The sequence below is a fragment of the Capricornis sumatraensis genome, chromosome 6 (genome assembly GCF_032405125.1).
Source record: "Capricornis sumatraensis isolate serow.1 chromosome 6, serow.2, whole genome shotgun sequence".
Taxonomy (NCBI): domain Eukaryota; kingdom Metazoa; phylum Chordata; class Mammalia; order Artiodactyla; family Bovidae; genus Capricornis; species Capricornis sumatraensis.
In genome coordinates this window covers 54,815,377-54,840,659 of record NC_091074.1, presented here as the reverse complement: position 1 = coordinate 54,840,659, position 25,283 = coordinate 54,815,377, and the positions used below count along the sequence as shown (strand labels likewise).

Here is a 25,283-nt window from a genome sequence, read left to right as displayed (position 1 = left end):
ATGGCTGCAATCACCATCTGTAGTGATTTTGGAGCCCCAAAAAATAAAGTCTGTCACTGTTTCCACTGTTTTCCCATCTATTTCCCATGAAGTGATGGGACCGGATGCCATGATCTTTATTTTCTGAATGTTGAGCTTTAAGCCAACTTTTTCACTCTCCTCTTTCACTTTCATCAAGAAGCTCTTTAGTTCCTCTTCACTTTCTGCCATAAGGGTGGTGTCATCTTCATATCTGAGGTTATTGATATTTCTCCTGGCAATCTTGATTCTTGTGCTTCATCCAGCCCAGTGTTTCTCATGATGTACTCTCCATCTAAGTTAAATAAGCAGGGTAATAATATACAGCCTTGACGAACTCCTTTTCCTATTTGGAACCAGTCTGTTGTTCCATAAAACTCCAGACTTGTGACTCAACCTTGATGTCAGATCAGATTTCACATTCCCAGTTGCCCCTTCCAGTCTCTTCATGCTACTCCAAGGCGCCAATGCAGCCTCCCAGGCATGGCATACACAAAATGTCAACATCTTTAATTATTGTGGACAGGGAACAGGGAAGCAAGTGTGATTTTATTGGCCAGGACTCACTGCAAGTGATAGAAACCCAATTCAAACTGACTTAAGGAAAAAAGGAATTTTATGGTTCATATAACTGAAGAATTCTGGTTTTAGGCATGACTGAATTGTGAATCTGTTTCTCTTCTCTGTGATGGAGTCACTCCTAGGCAGGCTCTCTTCCCTTGGTAGACTTATACTGCAATGTAAAAAGAGAACTTCTCTTTAATATGAGTCCCAGCAAAAATCTCAAGCCTTATGCTCATTGGTTCTTATTGGTCAGGCTAGGATCACATCCTTGAACCAATCACTGCCATCAGGGGATAAAATACATGTGTAAATCTCCTTGAGATGGAACTGCAGCTCATTTCACCCAAACTTCTGGACTGTGAGTAGGGGAAGGACAGTTCCACAAAGGGAAACCAGGATGCCATTACCAGAGGAAGGGGAAATGTTTACCAGGCAGGTGGAACCATCCTCTAGAGCAATGGTCCCCAGCCTCTGGGATCTAATGCCTGTTGATCTGGGGTGGAGCTGATGTAATAATAATAGAAATAAAGTGTACAATAGATGTAATGTGCTTGAATCATGCAAAAACCATCCCCTACCCGTCTGTGGGAAAATTGTCTTCCACAAAACCAGTCCCTGGTGTCAAAAGGTTGGGGACTGCTGCACTGGAGACACTCTGCACTGACTGTCACCAGCAAAGAGGAAGGTGACAACTTGTCATTTCTTGCAAAAGGGTTGGGAGAAAAACCACTCATGTCAGGTTCTAAGCAGGAAGGAGGAGGTGCAGTGGGGGCTACCAGCCCACATATTCCCAAACACCCACCCATGTGCCATCTTGGGTTTATGTGTCCTGGAGTGTTTCCCTGGGAATATGAACCCCAGATACTGGTTGGGACCATTTTACAGTCCAGATAACTTATTCTCCATCCTAAAATCTGCTGCTTGTCCTGCCTTAAGGCACCTCATTCATCTTCATCCGTGGTAGACATCTGTAAGTTTGAGTCATAGCACCTTCTAGTACAGATAAATACTCTGAGCAAGGACATGGCTAGGAGCCATTACAAAGCAATGTTTGGCACTAACTGCTGCATATAATGTTTACTGCCTCTTTGCTGATTTTACCAAATGAAGACTGTTTCTTACTGATTCATTTTTATTATCATTATCACTGTCACAAAGATCATCTAACTCATTTATACTGTACTTGTTGTAGAAGCTAGATGATGGTCCTTAAGGCTGATCCTGACTAGCAGCCTGCTTGGTGTCACTCAGGCTAGAGGGGCTATGGCAGTTCTGCCTCTTCAGAGCCCCTAGCAGTGTTCCTATCACCCAATAAATGTGAAGACTGTTCCCTTTCTGTGCCACCTACTGAACTGTAAGTTCCTTAGCAACAGGGACTGTCTCTTTGACCCCCCAGCATCTCTTTTTTTTTTTACTTTATTTTACTTTACAATACTGTATTGGTTTTGCCATGCATTGACATGAATCCACCATGGGTGTACTTGAGTTTCCAAACATGAACCCCCCTCCCACCTCCCTCCCCATAACATCTCTCTGGGTCATCACTGTGCACCAGCCCCAGTCATGCTGTATCCTGCATCAGACATAGACTGGTGATTCGATTCTTACATGATAGTATACATGTTTCAATGCCATTCTCCCAAATCATCCCACCCTCTCCCTCTCCCTCTGAGTCCAAAAGTCCGTTATACACATCTGTGTCTTTTTTGCTGTCTTGCATACAGGGTCGTCATTGCCATCTTCCTAAATTCCATATATATGTTAGTATACCGTATTGGTGTTTTTCTTTCTGGCTTACTTCACTCTGTATAATCGGCTCCAGTTTCATCCATCTCATCAGAACTGATTCAAATGTATTCTTTTTAATGGCTGAGTAATACTCCATTGTGTATATGTACCACAGCTTTCTTATCCATTCATCTGCTGATGGACATCTAGGTTGTTTCCATGTCCTGGCTATTATAAACAGTGCTGCGATGGACATTGGGGTACATGTGTCTCTTTCAATTCTGGTTTCCTCGGTGTGTATGCCCAGCAGTGGGATTGCTGGGTCATAAGGCCATTCTATTTGCAATTTTTTAAGGAATCTCCACACCGTTCTCCATAGTGGCTGTACTAGTTTGCATTCCCACCAACAGTGTAAGAGGGTTCCCTTTTCTCCACACCCTCTCCAGCAACATATTATAACCACTCAACAAATGTTTGTAGAATAAGTGTTATGCTTAGTGATTGCAAAATAAAGAGCATTAAGACATAGTCCCTAACCTTGAGAAGCTTCAAGTCTATTAATTACAAAAATAATTAATGATGACACCAACTAATGTTAATCACTGTTGGTGTTAAAGTGCTGCGTGCTAGATACTAAGGTAAGTGCTCCCCAACACTATCTCATTTAAAGATCTTGACGCTCTCCCCCATATATACTACTACCCTTTTACAGATGAGAAGGCTGAAGTTCATGGAGTAAGCTAACATAGCATTATTTAAAAATGGTGGAATCAGGATTTGAATCCAGATATGCTGAATGAAAATGCCATTTTCTAACCACTGAAGGAATACTACCATTCTATAAAGGCAGGATGGAAAAAAATTGGGAGAAGGTGGAATAAATGAATATTCACAGGATCGTCAGAGAGATCCCAGAGCCAATTGTGATGACATCAAAGCAAAGCAAATCTTATATAAAGATGATAAGTTCGTCCAATTTTGTAACTAGTAGGGAAACCAAGCAGAGATCCAGAGACATGTTAATGACACTATCTGAAGACTCATGGAAATGTGCACAGGCCACCTGAAACTAGGAAGCACCTACTGTTCTCACTGGTTTTTTCCTCTAGGCTAGAAGAAAGTTTTTTTCCTCTACTGGAGGAAGTGTCTGCATCTTCACTAAATACAGGGTCCCTGGAAGTCCAGTAGTTAAGACTCCAAGCTTCCAATGCAAGGCATGCAGGTTCCATCCCTGGTTGAAGAACTAAGATCCCGTATGTTGTGTGGCCAAAAATGAATACATAAATATGAGGTCAAAAGATGGATGAGTCCTGCCCGTCACAAGTTTATTTTACATTCTCCCAGAATGTAAAGGGAAATTGCAAAATGACATTAAATAGAGATAGGGATCATACTTGTAAAAACTATGTACACTTTGCCCCTTACCCCAAGCCGTTCTTTCTGCTGCTCTTTGTCGGCTTCCACATAGAGATCTGAGCAGAAGCCAAAGAAAAGGGTAGCCCTGGTCTGACAGCCCCAAAAGAGGTCAAGCTGGGAGGAAGCAGGTAGGATGGGTAGGGATCCTAAGCTTTGCTGAGGAGAGGAAAGCAAAGTGAGCTAATCCATGAAGCCTACAGCCAAGTGGGTATCAGAGACCCAGGCATCTGGTTGAGCATGAGAAGCTTTCTTGCCAGGCGACAGGTAGGATTTCTGGAAACGACCTAAGGAAAAAGGTACCAGCAACTGCTTAGAGCTAGAACTGTCCAAGATGAGTAGGCTTGCAGAGCTGTGGCAGATGTTAGTGCTCAGCAACCAAACTGTGTTTAATGATCTCCTTTAGTCACTCAACAAACAGTTTTCACATGTGGATGTGTGTGAATGTGCTGTGTGTATAGACTGAGCTGGGTGATGGGAAACCATGAAGAGATATGTTCCCAGTGGGAATCCTATGTTGGACACAAAGACCAGTAAATTGGCAACAGTGATACAGTACTGAGAAGCCCCCAGCACCCCTACCCCCACCCCACCCCTGCCAAAGGGGCAAACAAACGGAGCTCTGGGATTATAAGGAAGACAGAATTACTAAAGAAAAAATTATTCATGACATTTGGTAAAGGAAGACTTTGTTCAAGGGGGCTACTGCAATGAAATTCTGTACTAGAAGAGAGAGACTGGGTTTGACTCTGAGTGAAAAATAAAAGGGAAGTTTATAGCCAGGCGCAAGGTGTGGGTCAGTGGATGGAAGATCACTAAGAGGAAACATCAGGAGTAAGGGGGCTTCTGGCTTACCTGACCTAATGTATTTTTACTGAAGACAGGCCAGGCTGATTACACTTCAGATGGAGGACAGTGGAGGATGAGGAATGTGATCAAATGTTGATGGTGATCAGATACTGAGGATGGGGATTCTGGCTAAATGTACTTAGCAGAATTCTTGCTAAAATTGGGCAAATGCAGAGACAAATGTGGAAGTGCACAGATTGAGGCCACAGAAGAGCCTGAGTCGAGTGAGGTCAAGTAGAGGATCTTTGTCAATACCTATCCCAGTCCTGGTTGAAAAGGAGCAGAAAGTTAGCCAAAAGCTAAGTGAGCACTGAAGAATGACTAGGATTCACCCAGGTGAAGCATGGGAGTAGGAGCAAGGTGTCAGAGGGGCTTTTTGGAAGCATGACTAAAAATCAGGAAGTAAGAGAGAGCATGACATTTCTGGGAACTTCAAAAACTTGGTCTAGTTTGTGCTCAGAGGGAGATGTAGAAAGTGGCAAGAGATGGTACCAAGCTAACTACCCTCGGAGTCTGGGCTTCATCCTGGAGTCAGTGAGGGCCTCTGTCGCTGGGTTTTCATTCCACAGGAGGAAATTATCAGGACCCCTTACTGAGCTGTCTTGGGTCAGTAGCGACACAACTGCCAACAACAAAATAGATGCCAGCTCTTTGAGAACACCCGACTCCATCCACACCTGATCCTCTTGCAGGCACATCCAAAGGAAGCACTTTGGCCATCTTTTCCTGGCCACTAAAACAGAGTCTTGGTGACCTGATATTATCAAAACCCTCATAAGTTGAGAAGATGTATTTTGGACCTGAGAGCATATCAAAAATCACAGAATTTTTCCAGCCTAATTTTAATTTAGTAGACTCACGTTAGTGGCACCTGAGAATTACTTGGGGAAATCTTTGAAAGAAATATTGATGCCAGGGCCACCTTCAAAGATTCTGATTCAGTTATCTGGGGTGGAGCTGGGCCTTGGCAGTTTTTAAAGATCCCTAGTGCTGTCAGGACTGAGAACAGCTGCAGAGCACAGAACCTAGCCACCTGAACTCCTGAGAAGGAAATGGACTCCCCTTCCATCCTCCAAGTCCTCCAGCCAAGATTCTCGGTCAACTTTGCACACTTTCCCAGCAGATCTCCAGAAGCTGCCTCTGTCAACTGCTATGACTGCTTCATGCCCCACTCCTCTTTTACAAGTAGATGCAAGAGGACCCTGTTCTAAAGCAGGCATAAGACAGCTGGAACAGGAAAGCGACCTCACCTACCCTGGGCACTCACAGCCATCAACACACCATCTCACTTCCCAGGTTGTGTTGTCTGTGCAGCACTGAGGAGCTTTGTCAAGGATTTGTTTTCCCCTGGATTCACCCGGAAACTCCAAGCAGGCCTCATTAGCACATTACTCACGCTCACCCAAGTCCCACACATCACTTTCCTCCTCACCCCCACCTCCAGATTTTTCCTTTTTCTCTACTTGCTCGTTTATTCAGTGCAGTTGGGTTTTGTTCCCTGTGCCCCGAGAAGCACATTTTTGGAATGGAAATGCTGCTGGAAAAAAAAGCAGGTGGCTACAGGCTCCAGGGTCCCAGCCCATCGCCCCTCATCGTCCTCCCCGTGAAATGCCGTCCATCAGGAGCACTGAGTGACAGTCCTCCTAAATACTTCCCAAGGTGCTGCCCTGTTTCGCTCCTTCCACACTGAGACAGCAAATCATTAACTCAGAGCCCCTGGGTTGTTTCTTGCAGCAATTAACAGCTGCCCTGGTGTTAATTCGCAATCGATAGTCTCTCAATGTTGCTGCTCTTACAGCTGTCGGCTTCTGAGCCCCACAGCACATTTTGAAAGTAACATGATGGGGCAATGAGACTGCCCCTCCTGAGCTTCTGGAAAGCCCTCACCAGGATTCCTGGGGAGATCCGGTGCCCCAGGGACTCAGCCAGCCAGCAGGGGGCCCCACCCGCCTCTTTCAGATGACAAACTCAGGAGACTAGCAGAACTGAGTTCCCTCTGCAGTGGCAGCCCTAGGGATATTCATGAAGCTTTTGTTTGTTTATTTAGGCTTTTCTGGAAGTCTTTTCTGTTTGTTTTGAGATGGCTGTGTTTTTCCTTCATCTAAAAAAAAAAATCCTTCTCATTCAAATCAGTCTATGATTTTAATCCGAGAGCCACACAATTTCTCACATCTTGCCTGTGTTGCTTCCTCCAGCTCCCTGTGGACAGAATGAGACTCGAGAGGATGGTAAAATAATCCAACTGCCTCCCTGCAAGACAGGAGCCTGGATCGTGCCGGCCATCATGGCCTGCTACCTTCTAGTGGCAAACATCCTGCTGGTCAACCTCCTCATCGCTGTCTTCAAGTAAGAGGGTCTTTCTTCAGAACCCATGGAATAAAGTAGGGAGACTGAGGCAGGAGGGGAGCGTGATGTTGCGGAAAGCAAGGGTGTTTCTCACTTGATTCCCTCTGGTCTCTTTTTCAGCAATACATTTTTTGAGGTAAAATCAATATCCAATCAAGTGTGGAAGTTCCAGAGGTATCAGCTCATCATGACTTTCCATGAAAGGCCCGTTCTGCCCCCACCTCTGATCATATTCAGCCACATGACCATGATATTCCAGCACCTGTGTTGCCGATGGAGGAAACACGAGAGTGACCCAGATGAAAGGGACTATGGCCTGAGTAAGCTTTGAGTGACAACCCCCGGCAGCTACAGAGCAGGAATCCCCACGGCTTCTGTAAGCTATCATGCAGGACCACTGGGCACCTGGTTCCTCCTGCTTCCTGCCCACAGCTCTGATGACTTGGGAGGGATAGGAGGGTATGCTCGATGAAAAATGGTGCTGGAAAGAAGACAGGAGAGGCTGCAACTGAGCATTCTTAACCTCTCTGCTTTCTCAGTGAGATAAAACCAGACTCCAGCAGGGCTGTCTTAGCACCTTCATAGGTTCTAAGCTTACTTGCCAGACATCCCACCACAAGATATATCAACCATGTTAATATGCTCCCAATACTACTGTATATATGACTTAAGCATCTTGACATGCAGAGTTGTAGGTGACTAAGTCTGACTTTCTATGATTGTTTTTGGATCTATAGTGTTTTTAGGCCTTAAACATTTCCCAAACCTTAGGGGTGGTTCCTATATGACTTCATGAGGAAACCAACAGTATTTTCCATAATCCAAGGATAAAAAAGACTTTCCGCCAACCGCCTTCTAGCCCAGTATTTCTAAAAAGAGGTTCAATTGGGGGAATAATTCTTTATTACATAGAATTGTTCCACACATTGTAGAAGATTGAGCACATCCAGCCTCCACTCATTGAATACTAACAGCTCCTGCAAGTTCCTAAATGTCCCCTGGGTACACCCACTGTTAAGAACAGTGGGATCCAGCCCCATATAAGCAACCTCCTGTGGTTTCTCAAAGAGTGTCAAATAGACCACCTACACTAAATCCACTGAATCAGAGCCTTTAGGGTTATGGCCCAAGAATTACCTCCAGGTGATTAGTAGTGCAACTAAAGTTTGGAACCAAAGCCACTTAATAATCAACTGTTTCTTTGGTCTGAAGCTTTTAACAACTTCTTTGACATAGCAATGCCTGACCTCTTTTGAGACATTAAAATTGGAAAGTTGGAGAGGGATTAAGAATTCAAAAATTCATTGTTCCCATTTGAAATACCCATTTAGGCAAGTAGAAGGCTCAGGGGAGAAAAGGTTCAGATTTCTCCTGGGCTCTTTCTACCACTGTATCAGTTACTAATTTGTTTACTTGCTATAAACAGAACACCAGATAAACAATAATACAAATATGTAAGGTTTTACTTTACTCACCCAACAAAAAGTGAAAAGGTAAATAGCCCAGAGCTCAATAATGACTCACTAAAGTGAAAGACCCCACACCTATTTTTAGACTCAGCTATTCCCTGTCACACTGTCTTGACTCAATAGCGAAATAGCTGCTGTACTTCCAGTCATCACATGTTCATGTTCAAGGCATGAAGAAGTATAAAGATGAAAAAAAGTAGAATCAACCACATACCTGTAGTTTATCAGGAAACCAAAATCTCTTTCCAATACCTTTGAAAGAAAAAGGCGGTGTAGGTGGGGTGGGGATTGAAATGTCAACCCTTTCCTGCAGCAGTTTTTTTTTGGTACCTTGAGCCAAACTGTGTTTCTTGGTTCCTGCTAACTTCAAGGAATGCTGGAAAGATTTGGCTTTCCAGTCTCAGTAGTTGGAAGAGGGAGGGGAAATTGGGTTACAAAGGGCTTTTAGTAAGGCAAATGAACAATGTGTGTCTGCCACACTCCTCAGCCCAGGAGTTTTTAATAAACCTTTTTCTACATAGCTTCCCTTTCCTTTATTTAGCTACATTGTTATCCTTACTACATATATTATTCTAACCAGTCTCTGCAGTAAACCAGGTATACTTAGGTGAGATTCAGAGGTCCATAATGAATCTAACACCCAAAAAGAGGACAATGCCACAAGTCAGCTGACCAGGTTTGGATTTAGTTTGAGTATCAGTGAAGAATCGAGGCACCATTCCCTAACCCGATTTGAGTTCGGAATGTCGTTAGGCCCACAGATCAGGCTCATTGCTTTCACTTCTCTGCCTCATATCTCTCATCTTTTCCACAGAGCTCTTCATAACTGATGATGAGCTCAAGAAAGTACATGATTTTGAGGAGCAGTGCATAGAGGAATATTTCAGAGAAAAGGATGATCGATTCAACTCGTCCAATGATGAGAGGATACGGGTGACTTCAGAAAGGTGTGTTCTCTGGGCGCATGTCTCCTGGGGGTGTTTTATTCCATGGCATGCCTTATCAATTGGTTTTGTTTACAGGACCACAAAGAAACAGAGATCCCTCCCCCGCTTTTTGCTTATTTTTATTGTACAAGAAATCATTGAGCTTATGAGAGAACAGAACACTGTCTGAAATGTCTAAAGATCAAAATCCCAGACTTGTAAGGCCTAGATTTCTCCAGCAGGCAGTAGAAGTCTCCCTTCTTGGACACTCGAGATTGTTGAGTCCAGGACAGGGCAAGAGTTGTTGGCTCAGACCAGAAATTGGAAAGTTCAGACCTAGACACAAACCAAGAGAGGCCCAGCCCAACTCAAGGCTCTCATCAAGTCTGTGTTTCATGTAGATCACTGAGCATCTTCTCCAAAGGTCAAGATGGTCCTCAGGCCTGGCTTACATGGGTGCTCAATGCCTTCTGAATAAACAACAGCAAGAGACTTTTGAATTAGAATAATCGTTGAGGGTGGGTTTTTTTTCAATTATTTTGTTTTTTTCAATTCTTATAGAACAAGGTAAAAGCAAAGAAATAAAAGCATATTTTTTTCTACTTACTTATTATACAGTTTTAGATCTCACTGACCAAATAAGTTTATAGACCAGCAGGGCTGTGAGAAAAAAATCTCAAAATAAAGAGAAGAGAATACTTTAAATTTAATAAATCTAAATTTATGCAAATAAATTTACATTTTTCTGATTTTCTTCATTTTGCTGTAGTCTAATACAAACTTCATTCCAGGCTGGCATATTCTAGCATTTGGGGCACTGCTTTTCTTAAGAACACCCCAAGTATTACAAAACATTAGTGTAACTTTAAATTTTAAGCACTTGCAATATAAAGATGGCAGAAGTTACTTATAAATAGTGAGGAAAAGGATGATGCATTGATGACACCGGTTGATATATGACTCAGACTTTTAAGATTTGAGTCAGTCACGTCTAGTTTTCATGAAATGACATTTTGTCTGCTTAGCCACTTCATATATTTTCTCTAATGGCTCTGCAGAAAAGACACAAATAGCATTTTTCTATCCCTGGCCCATCATTTATTTAAGGAATGCAGTCTAGATAAGTGGTTATATACACACATGCCATTTAGTGATTGTATCCATAGGTACTAGCCAATATTAATGAAATTTAAAGCCGTGTACAGATTTTATACACATCTATCATTACAAACTAGAACATTTTATGATGATATGATGTGAAGCAATTTTCTAGCAAACAGAGGAAGAAGCTGCAAATCTGAAGACCTCTCTCATGCTAAGGCCTTGAAAAAGTTATTTATTAATAGACATATTAGCCATGTAGTTCCCATAAAATTGTGCCATGTGGACACATTGTCCATTACTCAGGCATATTTGCAAAGCGTGTGTCCAGGACCCTTTGCAATGGCTTTTTGGATTCAGAAAACTGCAGACCTGGGAGGAAAGAAAGGTAGAGGGAGGAATATTAAGATTCAAAGAAGTCCTTGTCTCTCTGGGTAACTAGCATGAGAGGTGCAGACACCAGGGCGTGCAAACTGTGGTCTGTCTCAAAGCCCCTTTGAATGGGAACATGGAGCTAGAGCACCTCCACCTGAGGCTCTCACCCCACATTTACAGATGCTTCCAGGAGACTTCTTCCCCAAGGCCCTCTTCCTCTCTGGGGAGTTACCGAGCCCCACCCTTCAGGAAGGTGACCAAGATGAACAATTCCCAGAAATCAGGACAGAGTGCAGGGCAGCCCTCCCTGCGACCTAGGCGTTAGCTGACCTTCTGGAGTAACGGGGCCCAGAGGGCCAGGGTGAGTTCACAGCTAAGCCCAGGTGCCAGAGAAGTGACTCTAAGCCCAGGCCTCATTCTGCTTCTGTAGCTTCTGTCTGTGTTTATTTGAAGTTCTGCTTTTGGTGGTGATGGTAGTAGTTTTGCATCTGCAAAGGTACCAAAAGTAATGTCTTTAAACACTAGAATTATACTCAGTACAACAGAAGCACCATGAGGGGCATCGGGGAACAGAGATCAACCAAGGGAGGGAGGGGATCCACATTACCCATTTCACTCATTCTCCAGGACATGTCCTTTCTAAGTGGAGTGGCAGGTGAATCGGCTGTCCTGTTTGACATGAGCTAGCTGGCTAGCTAGGTGAATAGATAGATGGGTAGAGAGATGATAGGTAAGTATGCATAAACTCACATGTGAATACATATGCTAAATTTATATAAGTTAACTATTCACATTTTATACTATATATTTTATAATTTTCTCCTCTTATTAGATAACCTCAATACAGAGATTTGAAATCAGAAAACTTGAGAGCTGGTTCTTTGCTCTGTTTCTTCCGTTGCTTCTACCTTTAAAATTCAGTTAATTTATTCAAGTTTTATTTGCATGAATCTCTTTAGAAATAAAAATGTACTTCTAAAATTGTCTATTTAAATGGATCATTATTAAATTATATTTTTGTCACCAAATAGTATGTATAGGGAGGACCCAATACAATATTCAGGAGATCATTAACACCTTGGAGGAACTGATTCTGAGAAACCCTTGTCTTTGCCATTTTTATATAGTAACAACGATGATGTATCTAAAGCAATACAGTTCCAAAATATAGTGAGCTTATTGATTGTAACCAATGCTGTTAGTTATTTGGGACAGTATCTAGCTAGTAATAATTATATTAAAATAGCCAAATTTTTAAGCTGTTAAGCAACATTGGTAACTACCTTCTTTTTTTAATATAAATGTATTTATTTTAATTGGAGGCTAATTACTTTATAATATTGTATTGGTTTTGCCATACATCAACATGAATCCGCCACAGGTATACACATGTTCCCCATCCTGAACCCCCCTCCCACCTCCCTCCCTGTACCATCCCTCTGGGTCGTCCCAGTGCACCAGCCCCAAGCATCCAGTATCATGCATCGAACCTGGACTGGCGATTCGTTTCTTATATGATATTATACATGTTTCAATGCCATTCTCCCAAATCATCCCACCCTCTCCCTCTCCCACAGAGTCCAAAGACTGTTTTATACATCTGTGTCTCTTTTGCTGACTCGCATACAGGGTTATCGTTACCATCTTTCTAAATTCCATATATATGCGTTAGTATACTATATTGGTGTTTTTCTTTCTGGCTTACTTCACTCTATAACTACCTTCTTTTCTGAGGATGTTTTTACCCTGGCTTACAATAACCAATCCTTGGAGTTTGTGCCATCAAATTCTGTGCTCATCATCCTTTAACTAGTGGATTCTGTTTCAATACATGCATAGTGGGGCTTTGACTGTGTACCAGGCAATAAGGCAGAGCTCTGTCCTCAAAAAGCACAGTCTCATTGAGTTCTAGTGTACACCCAAGGCAGGAACAGCCAGAAACATCTAACTCACAGTTGTCAAACATTAGAAAGCCTTAAAATCATCCGGAAAGCTTGTTACAAGACAGGTTTCTGGGCATCCACCTACATCCTTGGTTTCTGATTCACCGAGTCTATGGTGGGGCCTGAGAACTTGCATTTCCCAGTAATGCTGATGGTAATTACTGCTAGTCCTGAACCACACTTTGGGGAACACTAATGGAATATAATGGACAAGCTTAAAGTCCCAAGTAGGATAGGACAGTGCAGAATTATTCACTGTGGAACATACATCAATAAAATTCAGTACCTTACATTTGGAACAGTTCTGGAGGTCATTAGTACAGATTGTGTGTGTGTGTGTGAAAGTCACTCATTCATGTCTGACTTTTTACGACCCCATGGACTATACAGTCCATGGAATTCTCCAGGCCAGAATGCTAGAGTGGGTAGTCTTTGCCTTCTCCAGGGGATCTTCCCAACCCAAGGATCAAACCCAGGTCTCCCATATTGCAGGAGGATTCTTTACCAGCTGAGCCAGAAGGGAAGCCCAAGAACAGACTGCTTGTACCCAAAGCAGTGTTTCTCCTACACATCTGACCAGCAGCAATTTAACAAGCATGTGCTGAGCAGGGCCTGGGGTTGGAGTGGGGATAGAAGGACTTTGCTTTGAAAGAATGTATGATCCAGTTACACTCAGCCTCTATTTGAGCACCTCCTGAAGGAGGAGAAGCTGCCTTAGATACCAGCCTCATGAATAAATACAGAAAAAATTACATTCTACTCTCTCTGAAAGAATGTTTCACATATGGTAATATCACCATCATCTCCCATTTGCTTTATCTTTTCTAAACGAAATATCCCCAAATCCTTTAACCACTTAGCATGTGTACAGCAGATCTTCCACTACCCTGCCCACTTTCTCAATATGCACTTTGAATTTTCAACATCACCCTTTAAATGTGGTATCTAAATGGAACCTAATTCTGTGTTAGAGTTAGAGCCTAGACTCAATGCCTTTATTCATTCACTTACTGTTTTTGATCATCTACTATGCTGCTGCTGCTGCTGCTAAGTTGCTTCAGTCAGGTCTGTGTGACCCCATAGACAGCAGCCCACCAGGCTCCCCCGTCCCTGGGATTCTCCAGGCAAGAACCCTGGAGTGGGTTGCCGTTTCCTTCTCCAATGCATGAAAGTGAAAAGTGAAAGTGAAGTCACTGAGTCGTGTCCAACTCTCAGCGACCCCATGGACTGCAGCCTTCCAGGCTCCTCCGTCCGTGGGATTTTCCAGGCAAGAGTAGTGGAGTGGGGTGCCATTGCTTTCTCCGGATCATCTACTATATGCTAACCTAATACTTACAGAGTGCAATAGGAAAAGAACATGTAACAAGGGAAAAGTGAAAGTGAAGTAGCTCAGTCGTGTCCGACTCTTTGTGACCCCATGGACTGTAGCCTACCGGGCTCCTCTGTCCATGACATTTTCCAGGCAATAGTACTGGAGTGGATTGCCATCTCCTTCTCCAGGGGATCTTCTCGACCCAGGGATCGAAGCCAGGTCTCCTGCATTGTAGACAGACACTTTACCATCTAAGCCACAGGGAAGTCCCTTCTGTAACAAGGGAAAGAACATAGTAAAATGGAAAGATTTTAATACTAATTCTGCAGTAACTAGCTGTGTGACCTTGAAGAAGTTACTTAACTCCTCTGAACCTATGTCCCAATCAGTAACATGGGGACATACCTGTGGTATAAATACCTAACTAAAATCTTTAAAGTTATTGAGATAACATACATGAGATACTATGTTTTAACCGGTAGTTATTATTTTTGGATCTACACATTTTATTTGCTATGGGATTGCATTACCATCATAGCAGCCAAGTCACATCTTTGGTTCAGAGTGAGCCTACAATTAATTAAAACCAAGCCTTTTTCACATGAGATATTTCAAATACCTTCCAACTTCTTTGGAAATGTTTGTTTCTAACCTAAAATCAAGACTTAGCATTCATTGCTATGAAATTTGTCTTTAATTCCACTTACATTTCTCCAGTCAACCTAGTGTATCAACCCATTTACTAAAATCACAATGTACTTTATGAAAAATATTGTGCATCTATGTTTCTTTGTTAGTCCAGATTATCAAAAGAGAGACAAGATTAATACTGAACCTCCTGTTAATTAATCCTGTCTCTTTAAAGTACCCAAAAGATAGCATCAGCTTAATTACTTACGACTAAGCTGTTCTATGGGCTTCCCAGATGGCTCAGCGGTAAAGAATCCACCTGCCAATGCAGGAGACTCAGGGCACACAGGTTCAGTCCCTAGGTTGGGGAGATCCCCTGGAGAAGGAAATGGCAATCTGTTCCAGTATTCTTGCCTGGGAAATCCCATGGACAGAGGATCCTGGTGGGCTACAGTCCATGGGGTTGCAAAAGAGTCGTACACGACTTAGTGACTAAACAACAACAAGCCGTTCTATAATGCTGCCTAGAATTGATGTCATACTCCCGTAATTCATAGAATCAGGAATGTTGAGTACTGAGAAAACATTTCCTATCTGCAGTCTCCTGGCATTTCTTTTTATTTCCCTTTGGCTCTTAAGGGTCACCTAGATTTTCTGGTGATCACAGATGAAAGTTCTTTTCTGTTCCCTTTAACTCATTTAAAGCAGGTTTTGCAAACTGGTCACTCGTGGGCAACACCTGCCCACAGAGGGCTGTTGTGCTGAGCTGACAGTGATTGTTAAAATTCACTCTGAAAGCCTTTGGCCTGGACGTGCTCTCTTCTGCCACAGAACCTTCCACTGTCTCTTATGCTTTGCCTGCTTCATGTACTTAGTTGATCTGCCCTCCCATAGGGATTTGGTCCTCAGACCCCTAACTTACAGCTTCTAGTTTATCCTCACCATCACCCTAGCTGTTGGGCTCCACTTTTCAGAAGTTTCAGTTTGAATTTTCTCCTTGACAATAACAATTTAGGCAAACTGGAATATACATCATTCCTTGTTATCATCTTTTAATCTAACATTATCTTTCCCAAACCAATAGGCTCTGTAGCCCCCTTTTTCCACTTTACCTAGATCCAAAAAGTATTAGACAATGACTATTAATAGTATTTTCCAGTTACAATGTTTCATAACAAAGAGAGAATAATTTAGAATATATGAAATTTATAAATAATCCCCAAATAGTGTAAGTCATATAAGCGGAGCTTCAGCCACTTGCCACTGTATCTTTTTTTAAAGCTGATCTTTGCTATCTCCACGGATAGATCCAAGTTTAACTTTTCTCCCCTCTTTTGGTCCCAGAGTTAATTAGAAGGATAAGTGGCCCAAAGGGACGGGTCCTTGTCGTCATTTAGTCACTAAGTCATGTCTGACTCTTGGCAACCCCATGGACTGTGGCCTGCCAGGCTCCTCTGTCCATGGGATTCTCCAGGCAGGAATACTAGAGTGGGTTGCCATTTCCTTCTCCAGGGGATCTTCCAGACCCAGAAATCAAACCCAGGTGTCCTGCATTGCAGGCAGATTCTTTACCTAGTGAGCTATGAGGAAAGCCCATAGGAAAGGGGTAGGTGACCCTAAAGTTCACAAATTAAGTTTCAGTCTATGGATAAGCCAGAGTTAACTTTAGCTGCTCTGCACCATTGTCTTTGATCTGAAAAGCTGTGTCAGTATACCCCTTGCCCCCAGAAGAGCCCCCACAACTGGGCTCATGTGATCTGAAGTTGTCTCTGCTCTTCCTCCTACACCCATCCAACTGCTAGCACTCCAGGGAATATTTGAAGTTTAGAACAGGCATGACCAGCCAGTTGTCTTTTTCCTTTTACCATATTTCCTTTAATTACATTTTGAGGTTATCAGAAAAAAAAAATGAATTTTCTGGAAGGTTAACACACACAATACAATCATCCTTCAGTTCAGTTCAGTTCAGTCACTTAGTCGTGTCCGACTCTTTGCGACCCCATGAATTACAGCACGCCAGGCCTCCCTGTCCATCACCAACTCCCAGAGTTCACTCAGACTCATGTCCATCGAGTCGGTGATGCCATCCAGCCATCTCATCCTCTGTCGTTCCCTTCTCCTCCTGCCCTCAATCCCTCCCAGCATCAGAGTCTTTTCCAATGAGTCAACTCTTCGCATGAGGTGGCCAAAGTACTGGAGTTTCAGCTTTAGCATCATTCCTTCCAAAGAACACACAGAACTGATCTCCTTTAGAATGAACTGGTTGGATCTCCTTGCAGTCCAAGGGACTCTCAAGAGTCTTCTCCATCACCACAGTTCAAAAGCATCAATTCTTCGGTGCTCAGCCTTCTTCACAGTCCAACTCTCATATCCATACATGACCAAAGGAAAAACCATAGCCTTGACTAGATGGACCTTTGTTGGCAAAGTAATGTCTCTGCTTTTCAATATGCTATCTAGGTTGGTCATAACTTTTCTTCCAAGGAGTAAGCATGGATTTCATGGCTGCAGTCACCATCTGCAGTGATTTTGGAGCCCCCCAAAATAGTCTGACACTGTTTCCACTGTTTCCCCATCTATTTCCCATGAAGTGATGGGACCAGATGCCATGATCTTCATTTTCTGAATGTTGAGCTTTAAGCCAACTTTTTCACTCTCCTCTTTCACTTTCATCAAGAAGCTTTTTAGTTCCTCTTCACTTTCTGCCATAAGGGTGGTGTCATCTGCATATCTGAGGTTATTGAGATTTCTCCCGGCAATCTTGATTCCAGCTTGTGCTTCTTCCAGCCCAGCATTTCTCATGATGTACTCTGCATATAAGTTAAATAAGCCAGCTGATAATATACAGCCTTGATGTACTCCTTTTTCTATTTGGACTCAAATTCAGACTTAAATTGAAGAAAGTAGGGAAAACCACTAGACCATTCAGGTATGACCTAAATCAAATCCCTTATGATTATACAGTGAAAGTGAGAAATAGATTTAAGGGACTAGATCTGATAGAGTGCCTGATGAACTATGGATGGAGGTTCCTGACATTGTACAGGAGACAGGGATCAAGTCCATCCCCATGGAAAAGAAATGTAAAAAAGCAAAATGGCTGTCTGAGGAGGCCTTACAAATAGCTGTGAAAAGAAGAGAAGTGAAAAGCAAAGGAGAAGAGGGAAGATATAAGCATCTGAATGCAGAGTTCCAAAGGATAACAAGAAGAGATAAGAAAGCCTTCCTCAGTGATCAATGCAAAGAAATAGAGGAAAACAACAAAATGGGAAAGACTAGAGATCTCCCAGAAAATTAGAAATACCAAGTGAACATTTCATGCAAAGATGTGCTCAATAAAGGACAGAAATGGTATGAACCTAACAGAAGCAGACGATATTAAGAAGAGGTGGCAAGAATACAGTAATCCTTAACATATTGCATATTGAAGTTGAAATTTTCTGTGCTGCCAGAATCTTCTTTTGAATGCCCTTTTCCTTATTACTTTGGCTCTTAGAGGCTGGTTGTCTTACGACCTGGATTTCTTTTTTTAACCAGCCTATTGAGTCCCCTTTGATGGGCTTCTGGCTGTTGCTTTCTTGGCCTCCTGGGAACAAGAACCACCTCATACCTTTCTAGGTTTCTGTTGGGTGCCTATTATGATTGTCTCTTGAGTTATTCTGAAATAAGTCACACAAGATCTGGAAATTTGAAAGAAGGAAAGAAAAATAAAGTGTTCCTCCCATACAACATCTTTCTTTCCAAATTCCTTTTTCTTTTCTTACTTAGTCACTGCCATATGTGTCTCCTTGAGGATTCCTTTTGATCCATAAAATCTTATCATTCTTATCTCCATATGATCTCCTAAGTTATTTGACCAGAGTCAGCTCCTGGAAACTACCCCTATAAGCCAAAACTCTTGATTTGTTTCTCACACCTATTTATATCTATAACACATGCCCATTGACAAATTAACTTTTTGAAAATTCTTTTTAAAGATTAAGGGAAGAACTCTATGTATGGAACAAGCGTATGTAAGTTTGACTCTAGGAACTTTCATAATTTTTATAACTCCTACATTAAACCCCTATCACTTATATCAGTGATCTAACTGATGCACAGTCAAGTGGTTAAACACATCCAGGATTCAGAAAGAAAACAGATCAAACAGTCCTTTTTTTTTAATTCAAGTCTTACATTCCAAACCACCTCAGAGCCCACAGGACAGTTAAGATTTGGTGAAGAACAGCTCCTTGACCTTGTTCTAGAATGCTTTTCTCCACTAGCTCGACCCCCTGGAGCCATGCTTCTTTATCTTTGCTCTTGAGGCTCCCACTGTGTACCTCCTTGCTTTCCCGGAGGACCCCCTTCTTCCTTGTACCTCCTCTCTTCCTCCCATTCCTTTGGATCCTTAGTGTCTGGGTTCTGTTTATTCCCCACAACCAAGTCCTTACTCTTTCATTGCCTCTTGGTGCCTTAGCTCAGCCTTTCACCAGCTAGTTTTCTCTGCAGTGTTGGATTCTGGAACTAAAGTGAGGTAGGAATCAACTTGCCTGACTTCAGGCTCTACTACAAAGCCACAGTCATCAAAACAGTATGGTACTGGCACAAAGACAGACATATAGATCAATGGAACAAAATAGAAAGCCCAGAGATAAATCCACACACCTATGGACACCTTATCTTTGACAAAGGAGGCAAGAATATACAATGGAGTAAAGACAATCTCTTTAACAAGTGGTGCTGGGAAAACTGGTCAACCACTTGTAAAAGAATGAAACTAGATCACTTTCTAACACCGCACACAAAAATAAACTCAAAATGGATTAAAGATCTAAATGTAAGACCAGAAACTATAAAACTCCTAGAGGAGAATATAGGCAAAACACTCTCAGACATAAATCACAGCAGGATCCTCTATGATCCACCTCCCAGAATTCTGGAAATAAAAACAAAAATAAACAAATGGGATCTAATTAAAATTAAAAGCTTCTGCACAACAAAGGAAAATATACGCAAGGTGAAAAGACAGCCTTCTGAATGGGAGAAAATAATAGCAAATGAAGCAACTGACAAACAACTAATCTCAAAAATATACAAGCAACTTATGCAGCTCAATTCCAGAAAAATAAACGACCCAATCAAAAAATGGGCCAAAGAACTAAATAGACATTTCTCCAAAGAAGACATACGGATGGCTAACAAACACATGAAAAGATGCTCAACATCACTCATTATCAGAGAAATGCAAATCAAAACCACAATGAGGTACCACTTCACACCAGTCAGAATGGCTGCGATCCAAAAATCTGCAAGCAATAAATGCTGGAGAGGGTGTGGAGAAAAGGGAACCCTCCTACACTGTTGGTGGGAATGCAAACTAGTACAGCCACTATGGAGAACAGCGTGGAGATTCCTTAAAAAATTGCAAATAGAACTACCTTATGACCCAGCAATCCCACTGCTGGGTATACACACCGAGGAAACCAGAATTGAAAGAGACACATGTACCCCAATGTTCATCGCAGCACTGTTTATAATAGCCAGGACATGGAAACAACCTAGATGTCCATCAGCAGATGAATGGATAAGAAAGCTTTGGTACATGTACCCAATGGAGTATTACTCAGCCGTTAAAAAGAATTCATTTGAATCAGTTCTGATGAGATGGATGAAACTGGAGCCGATTATACAGAGTGAAGTAAGCCAGAAAGAAAAACACCAATACAGTATACTAACACATATATATGGAATTTAGGAAGATGGCAATGACGACCCTGTATACAAGACAGGAAAAAAGACACAGCTGTGTATAACGGACTTTTGGACTCAGAGAGAGAGGGAGAGGGCGGGATGATTTGGGAGAATGGCATTCTATCATGTATACTATCATGTAAGAATTGAATCGCCAGTCTATGTCTGACGCAGGATACAGCATGCTTGGGGCTGGTGCATGGGGATGACCCAGAGAGATGTTATGGGGAGGGAGGTGGGAGGGGGTTTCATGTTTGGGAACACATGTAAGAATTAAAGATTTTAAAATTTAATAAAAAAAATAAAAAATAAAAATAAAAAAAATAAAAAAAAAAATAAAGTGAGGTAGGGTGCGCAGGGGGGTCCCCACAGCGCAGGGAGATATCTTCCCATGCTCAAACCAATAACCACATGCAGTTATACTCAGAGAACATCTTTATCTCTTTCCATACCAACCTTGTATACACTAGACTCCAAGAAAGGACAGGAGAGGGAGGAAGAAAGTTATCCTGCCTTTTGTAACTCTGCCAACACTAGAAAGCTAGGTGGACTCAGTACCTAAGTATCCCAAACAAAAATCCTCATTTTACAGAAATGTACCATCTGTCCCACTCCTGCATTTAATGAAGTAGTATTTTTATCTACTTACCGAAAGCATATTCCATTGCAAAAACGAACTGTAATACTTGCAAACTCCATAGGATAGATGATGAAAAAGTCAATTGTAAGTCTCTAAGACACACAAAATTATTATTGTAAGTAATTTGTTTCTTGGCCTACATGTATACCACAAAACAAGTGAAATAGGAAAAAGTTGAATTTTCTTTCTGAATCATCTGTGCTAGCTGGATGAGTAGCATTGGGTTTGCCAGATACAGAATTGCTCAGTGTACAAGTCTTTTGGAAATATACCTGAGCATTGTGGCAGAGTGTGCCAAGACCCTAGAGGTGCCAAACTGGCTATGGAGCAGCAGAAAGGAGCAAAAAGAAAAAAAAAAGTCTCTGAAGCAGGGCTCTTGAGAGCAGTCCAGAAACTTAGACTGATGAAGAGAAACTGAGAGATAAAAGAGCAGAGTGAGTTGTGGGGGTGCGGGCGAGGGTGTTGCAAAGGTTAGAGAATCACATATTCCCACTCTGGCCAGCAGAAGAAGTAGGCTTTTATACATGTGTGTGTGGTTTTTTTTAAACCTATAGGTCCCTCAGAGAGAGAAACCACATGCCTCTTATATCTCCTTCTGGCATTGAAATATATATTCTTCACTGGTAGAGGTGCTGCTATTGTTAACACACCACCACCACCATCACAACAATTGGCGGGACCTAGCTCTAATTCCTATCATCTTTTGTAAAGCATGCAGCCATGTTCCTTTTAAGGGTCAATGGTCAAGTAATTTGCTGTGCATATTGGAAGAATTGGGACAGTATCTTTATCCTCTCAAAAAAAGTTGTGAATAGATCTTATTTAGATTCTTCAAGATTTGCCTTTTGACATTTAAAAGTGAAAGTTTAAGCTCAAACCAAAACTTGGCTTTGGTTTGTCCTTTCCAAGTTAATTTGAACAAGTGAAAAATATGGCACAATTTTATTTTAAATATGTGGTCTCTGTCTTTATAAGTAAATGGCCTAGCAACCCATTAAACAATTGAAATCAAGTTTGTTACAGTGATTTGTTCAGTGAGCCTTTCTTGACATCTGGCAGGTATTGGGCTGGCAACATGGAAATGCAAAGAGGAATATGAGACAGATCACACCCTTAAGAATGGGGACTATAGAAATAACTGGGATAGAAAGCACCTGGATCAGCTACCTGGAAAGACAGAGAGAGGCGTAGGATGATTTATTGATAGCCACTCTAGAGTTTACCACAAATTATGTAATCTTGGCTAAATTTCTTGATATTTGTTTATCCTTTATTAATGAAAGGATCGGGTTAAATAAGGTCAACCCCAGGTGACTCAGTAACAGGACCATATCAGTTCCTTTGGAGGCACTACTTTCTAAAAGGATTGTTGTGAATAAGAACAATAACAAAAGATTATTATGTATATGCAAAATAAACATAATCCCAGTCCATAAAATACAAATTTTACATGTACACTACGGTAAGAATAGCTACATTCTACAATTCTACTGCAAAACTGGATAAAGTCATCCAAATTTTTTCATCTCATTTTGCTGGTGACTGTTAAGCCAACATCCTAGTCCTTATTTAGGTCACTGAACCCTGCCCCAAGCCACAGTGAAGCTAGGAGGGTAGGAAAGAGTGGGACTTTGGCCCCGCTCCACTTCAAGACCTCCTTGCCTTAATGTTTAGTTGTTGGGACTGAGTTTCCCTGAGGGAAGGGGGATTAGTAGCCAGAAACTGCTGGATTCAATCAACTCTCAAGCCTATTCTAGCTTAGAAAGATTGGAGTTCTGTGATTCCCAGTGACAGGGTCACAGCCATCCTCTCCTTTCCACCCCTTCTCACTACCCACACCCCCTCAGTTCCCCCCAGTGGGACAGTGATGGCACCAAGTTGGGGCACAATTCTAAGCCCCTCTGTCCCTGCTCCACAGCCTCCTGCAGAGAAACTACCCAGAGTGACTCTGGTTCTCTCTTCCCGCCCAGGGTGGAGAATATGTCCATGCGGCTGGAGGAAGTCAACGAGCGGGAGCATTGCATGAAGGCCTCGCTCCAGACCGTGGACATCCGGCTGGCGCAGCTCGAGGACCTCATCGGGCGCATGGCCACAGCCCTGGAGCGCCTGACGGGTCTAGAGCGGGCTGAGTCCAACAAAATCCGCTCGCGGACCTCCTCGGACTGCACAGATGCAGCCTACATTGTCCGCCAGAGCAGCTTCAATAGCCAGGAGGGGAACACCTTCAAGCTCCAAGAGAGTATAGACCCTGCAGGTGAGGAGACCTTGTCCCCAACTTCTCCAACCTTAATGCCCCGTATGCGAAGCCATTCTTTCTATTCAGTCAATATGAAAGACAAAGGTGGGATAGAAAAGTTGGAGAGTCTTTTTAAAGAAAGGTCCCTGAGCCTACACCGAGCTACTAGTTCCCACTCTGTAGCAAAAGAATCCAAAGCTCCTGCAGCCCCTGCAAACACCTTGGCCATTGTTCCCGACTCCAGAAGACCATCTTCATGTATAGACATCTATGTCTCTGCCATGGATGAGCTCCACTGTGATATAGACCCACTGGACAATTCCATGAACATCCTTGGGCTGGGAGAACCAAGCTTTTCAGCTCCAGTACCTTCCGCAGCTCCTTCAAGTAGTGCCTACGCGACTCTTGCACCCACAGACAGACTGCCAAGCCGGAGCATTGATTTTGAGGACATCACCTCCATGGACACTAGGTCTTTTTCTTCAGACTATACCCACATCCCAGAATGCCAAAACCCATGGGACACTGACCCTCCAATGTACCACACCATTGAGCGTTCCAAAAGTAGCCGCTACCTAGCCACCACCCCATTTCTTCTAGAAGAAGCCTCCGTTGTGAAATCACATAGCTTTATGTTTTCTCCTTCGAGGAGCTGTTATGCCAACTTTGGGGTGCCCATGAAAACAGCAGAATATACGAGTATTACAGACTGTATTGACACGAGATGTGTCAATGCTCCTCAAGTGATTGCTGACAGAACCACCTTCCTGGGAGGTCTTGGAGGGAAAGTGGAGGAATCGTTGTGCTGCCACCCCGAGCGGGAGGCAGAACTGAGTCACCCCAGCTCTGATGGTGAGGAGAATGAGGCCAAGGGCCGGAGAGCCACCATCACAATGCCCCCCCAGGCGGGTGATAATTCAGACAGAACCCTGTCCAACAACATCGCAGTTCCCAAGATAGAGCGCGCCAACAGCTACTCAGCAGAGGAGCCAAGCACACCATATGCCCACACCAGGAAGAGCTTCTCCATCAGTGACCAACTCGACAGGCAGCGGAACACAGCAAGCCTGAGAAATCCCTTCCAGAGGAGTAAGTCCTCCAAGCCAGAGGGCCGAGGGGACAGTCTGTCCATGAGGAGACTCTCCAGAATGTCTGCTTTTCACAGCTTTGAAAGCAAGCACAACTAAACCTTCTAAGAAGCTTTGCAGGAGGCTCAAGAATCCAGCCCTCAAATTCTCCCTGAAATTCACCTGTCCCTGTTTCTTGAAACTCACCTGCTTCATTCTTAGCTGAGCAAAACAAGTCATTCCTTGGGAGTTGCTAACTAAAATGCGATGAAGAAAGCATTTGATCTGGCCCAGTGCAAAACACAGGGGGTTTAGGTCATGTTCACACTCGATGGGTAGGGAGGGGAAGGAGGGAAAAGAAGGGTTGAGATGAATGTGTAGAACTAGTCATTTCAGAAAGCCATGGGCTCTGGGAATGAATGGGGCATCAAGCATGCTCCATGCCAGGAGGCATCTTTCCATTTCTGACCATTATCAAGAGTTTTAGGATGCAGGGCTAAATTGCGAAATAAAATAAAGTAGCCAGCATACAAATGAGATATTCTAAACTTCAATTCTGTTTTCTTTTCACATTGGCTCCATCACTGGTGACTGATGAAGAGCATCCTTTTTATTCAGTATAAGCCGGCAGCAAGCAATTCTACCTAACGTCCCACATCCTTCTCATGCCAACACTTCTGTAATTGATCATTATAAAGAAAAAACAAGGTAACAGTCATAGTTCACCTGTCTCTTATATATTCATTTCTGGTGCCACAACTTTTATCTCTTTTGAAGAAAATAAAGGGAAAAGAAATGCCTTTTTGTATTGCAATCAAAATGAAAGAAGAGTTGATGTTAAAACCAATTGTCAAGTGGTTTATTATATACAGTGGGCATTCAAGTATAGTCACGTAAGCTCAGGATGAATGTAATTAAATAATTTTATATTTT

The 25,283-nt window shown here is 42.6% G+C and overlaps 1 protein-coding gene across 14 annotated transcripts in view; it reads left to right on the top strand.

Annotated features, from left to right (window-relative positions):
* The window catches only part of TRPM3 (transient receptor potential cation channel subfamily M member 3), a 927,399-nt gene extending 902,353 nt beyond the window's left edge, over positions 1 to 25,046 (top strand). For 12 of the 14 annotated variants that reach the window (XM_068974643.1, XM_068974640.1, XM_068974639.1 and 9 more), the window contains 4 exons: positions 6,768 to 6,918; positions 7,039 to 7,238; positions 9,202 to 9,334; positions 23,018 to 24,470. In XM_068974643.1, coding sequence (XP_068830744.1) covers positions 6,768 to 6,918; positions 7,039 to 7,238; positions 9,202 to 9,334; positions 23,018 to 24,470 — 1,937 coding nt within the window. Of the gene's footprint in view, positions 1 to 6,767; positions 6,919 to 7,038; positions 7,239 to 9,201; positions 9,335 to 23,017; positions 24,471 to 24,950 lie in introns of those variants that run through there. The other 2 variants (XM_068974646.1, XM_068974645.1) reach the window with 1 other exon arrangement.
* The last annotated feature ends 237 nt before the right edge of the window (positions 25,047 to 25,283 follow it).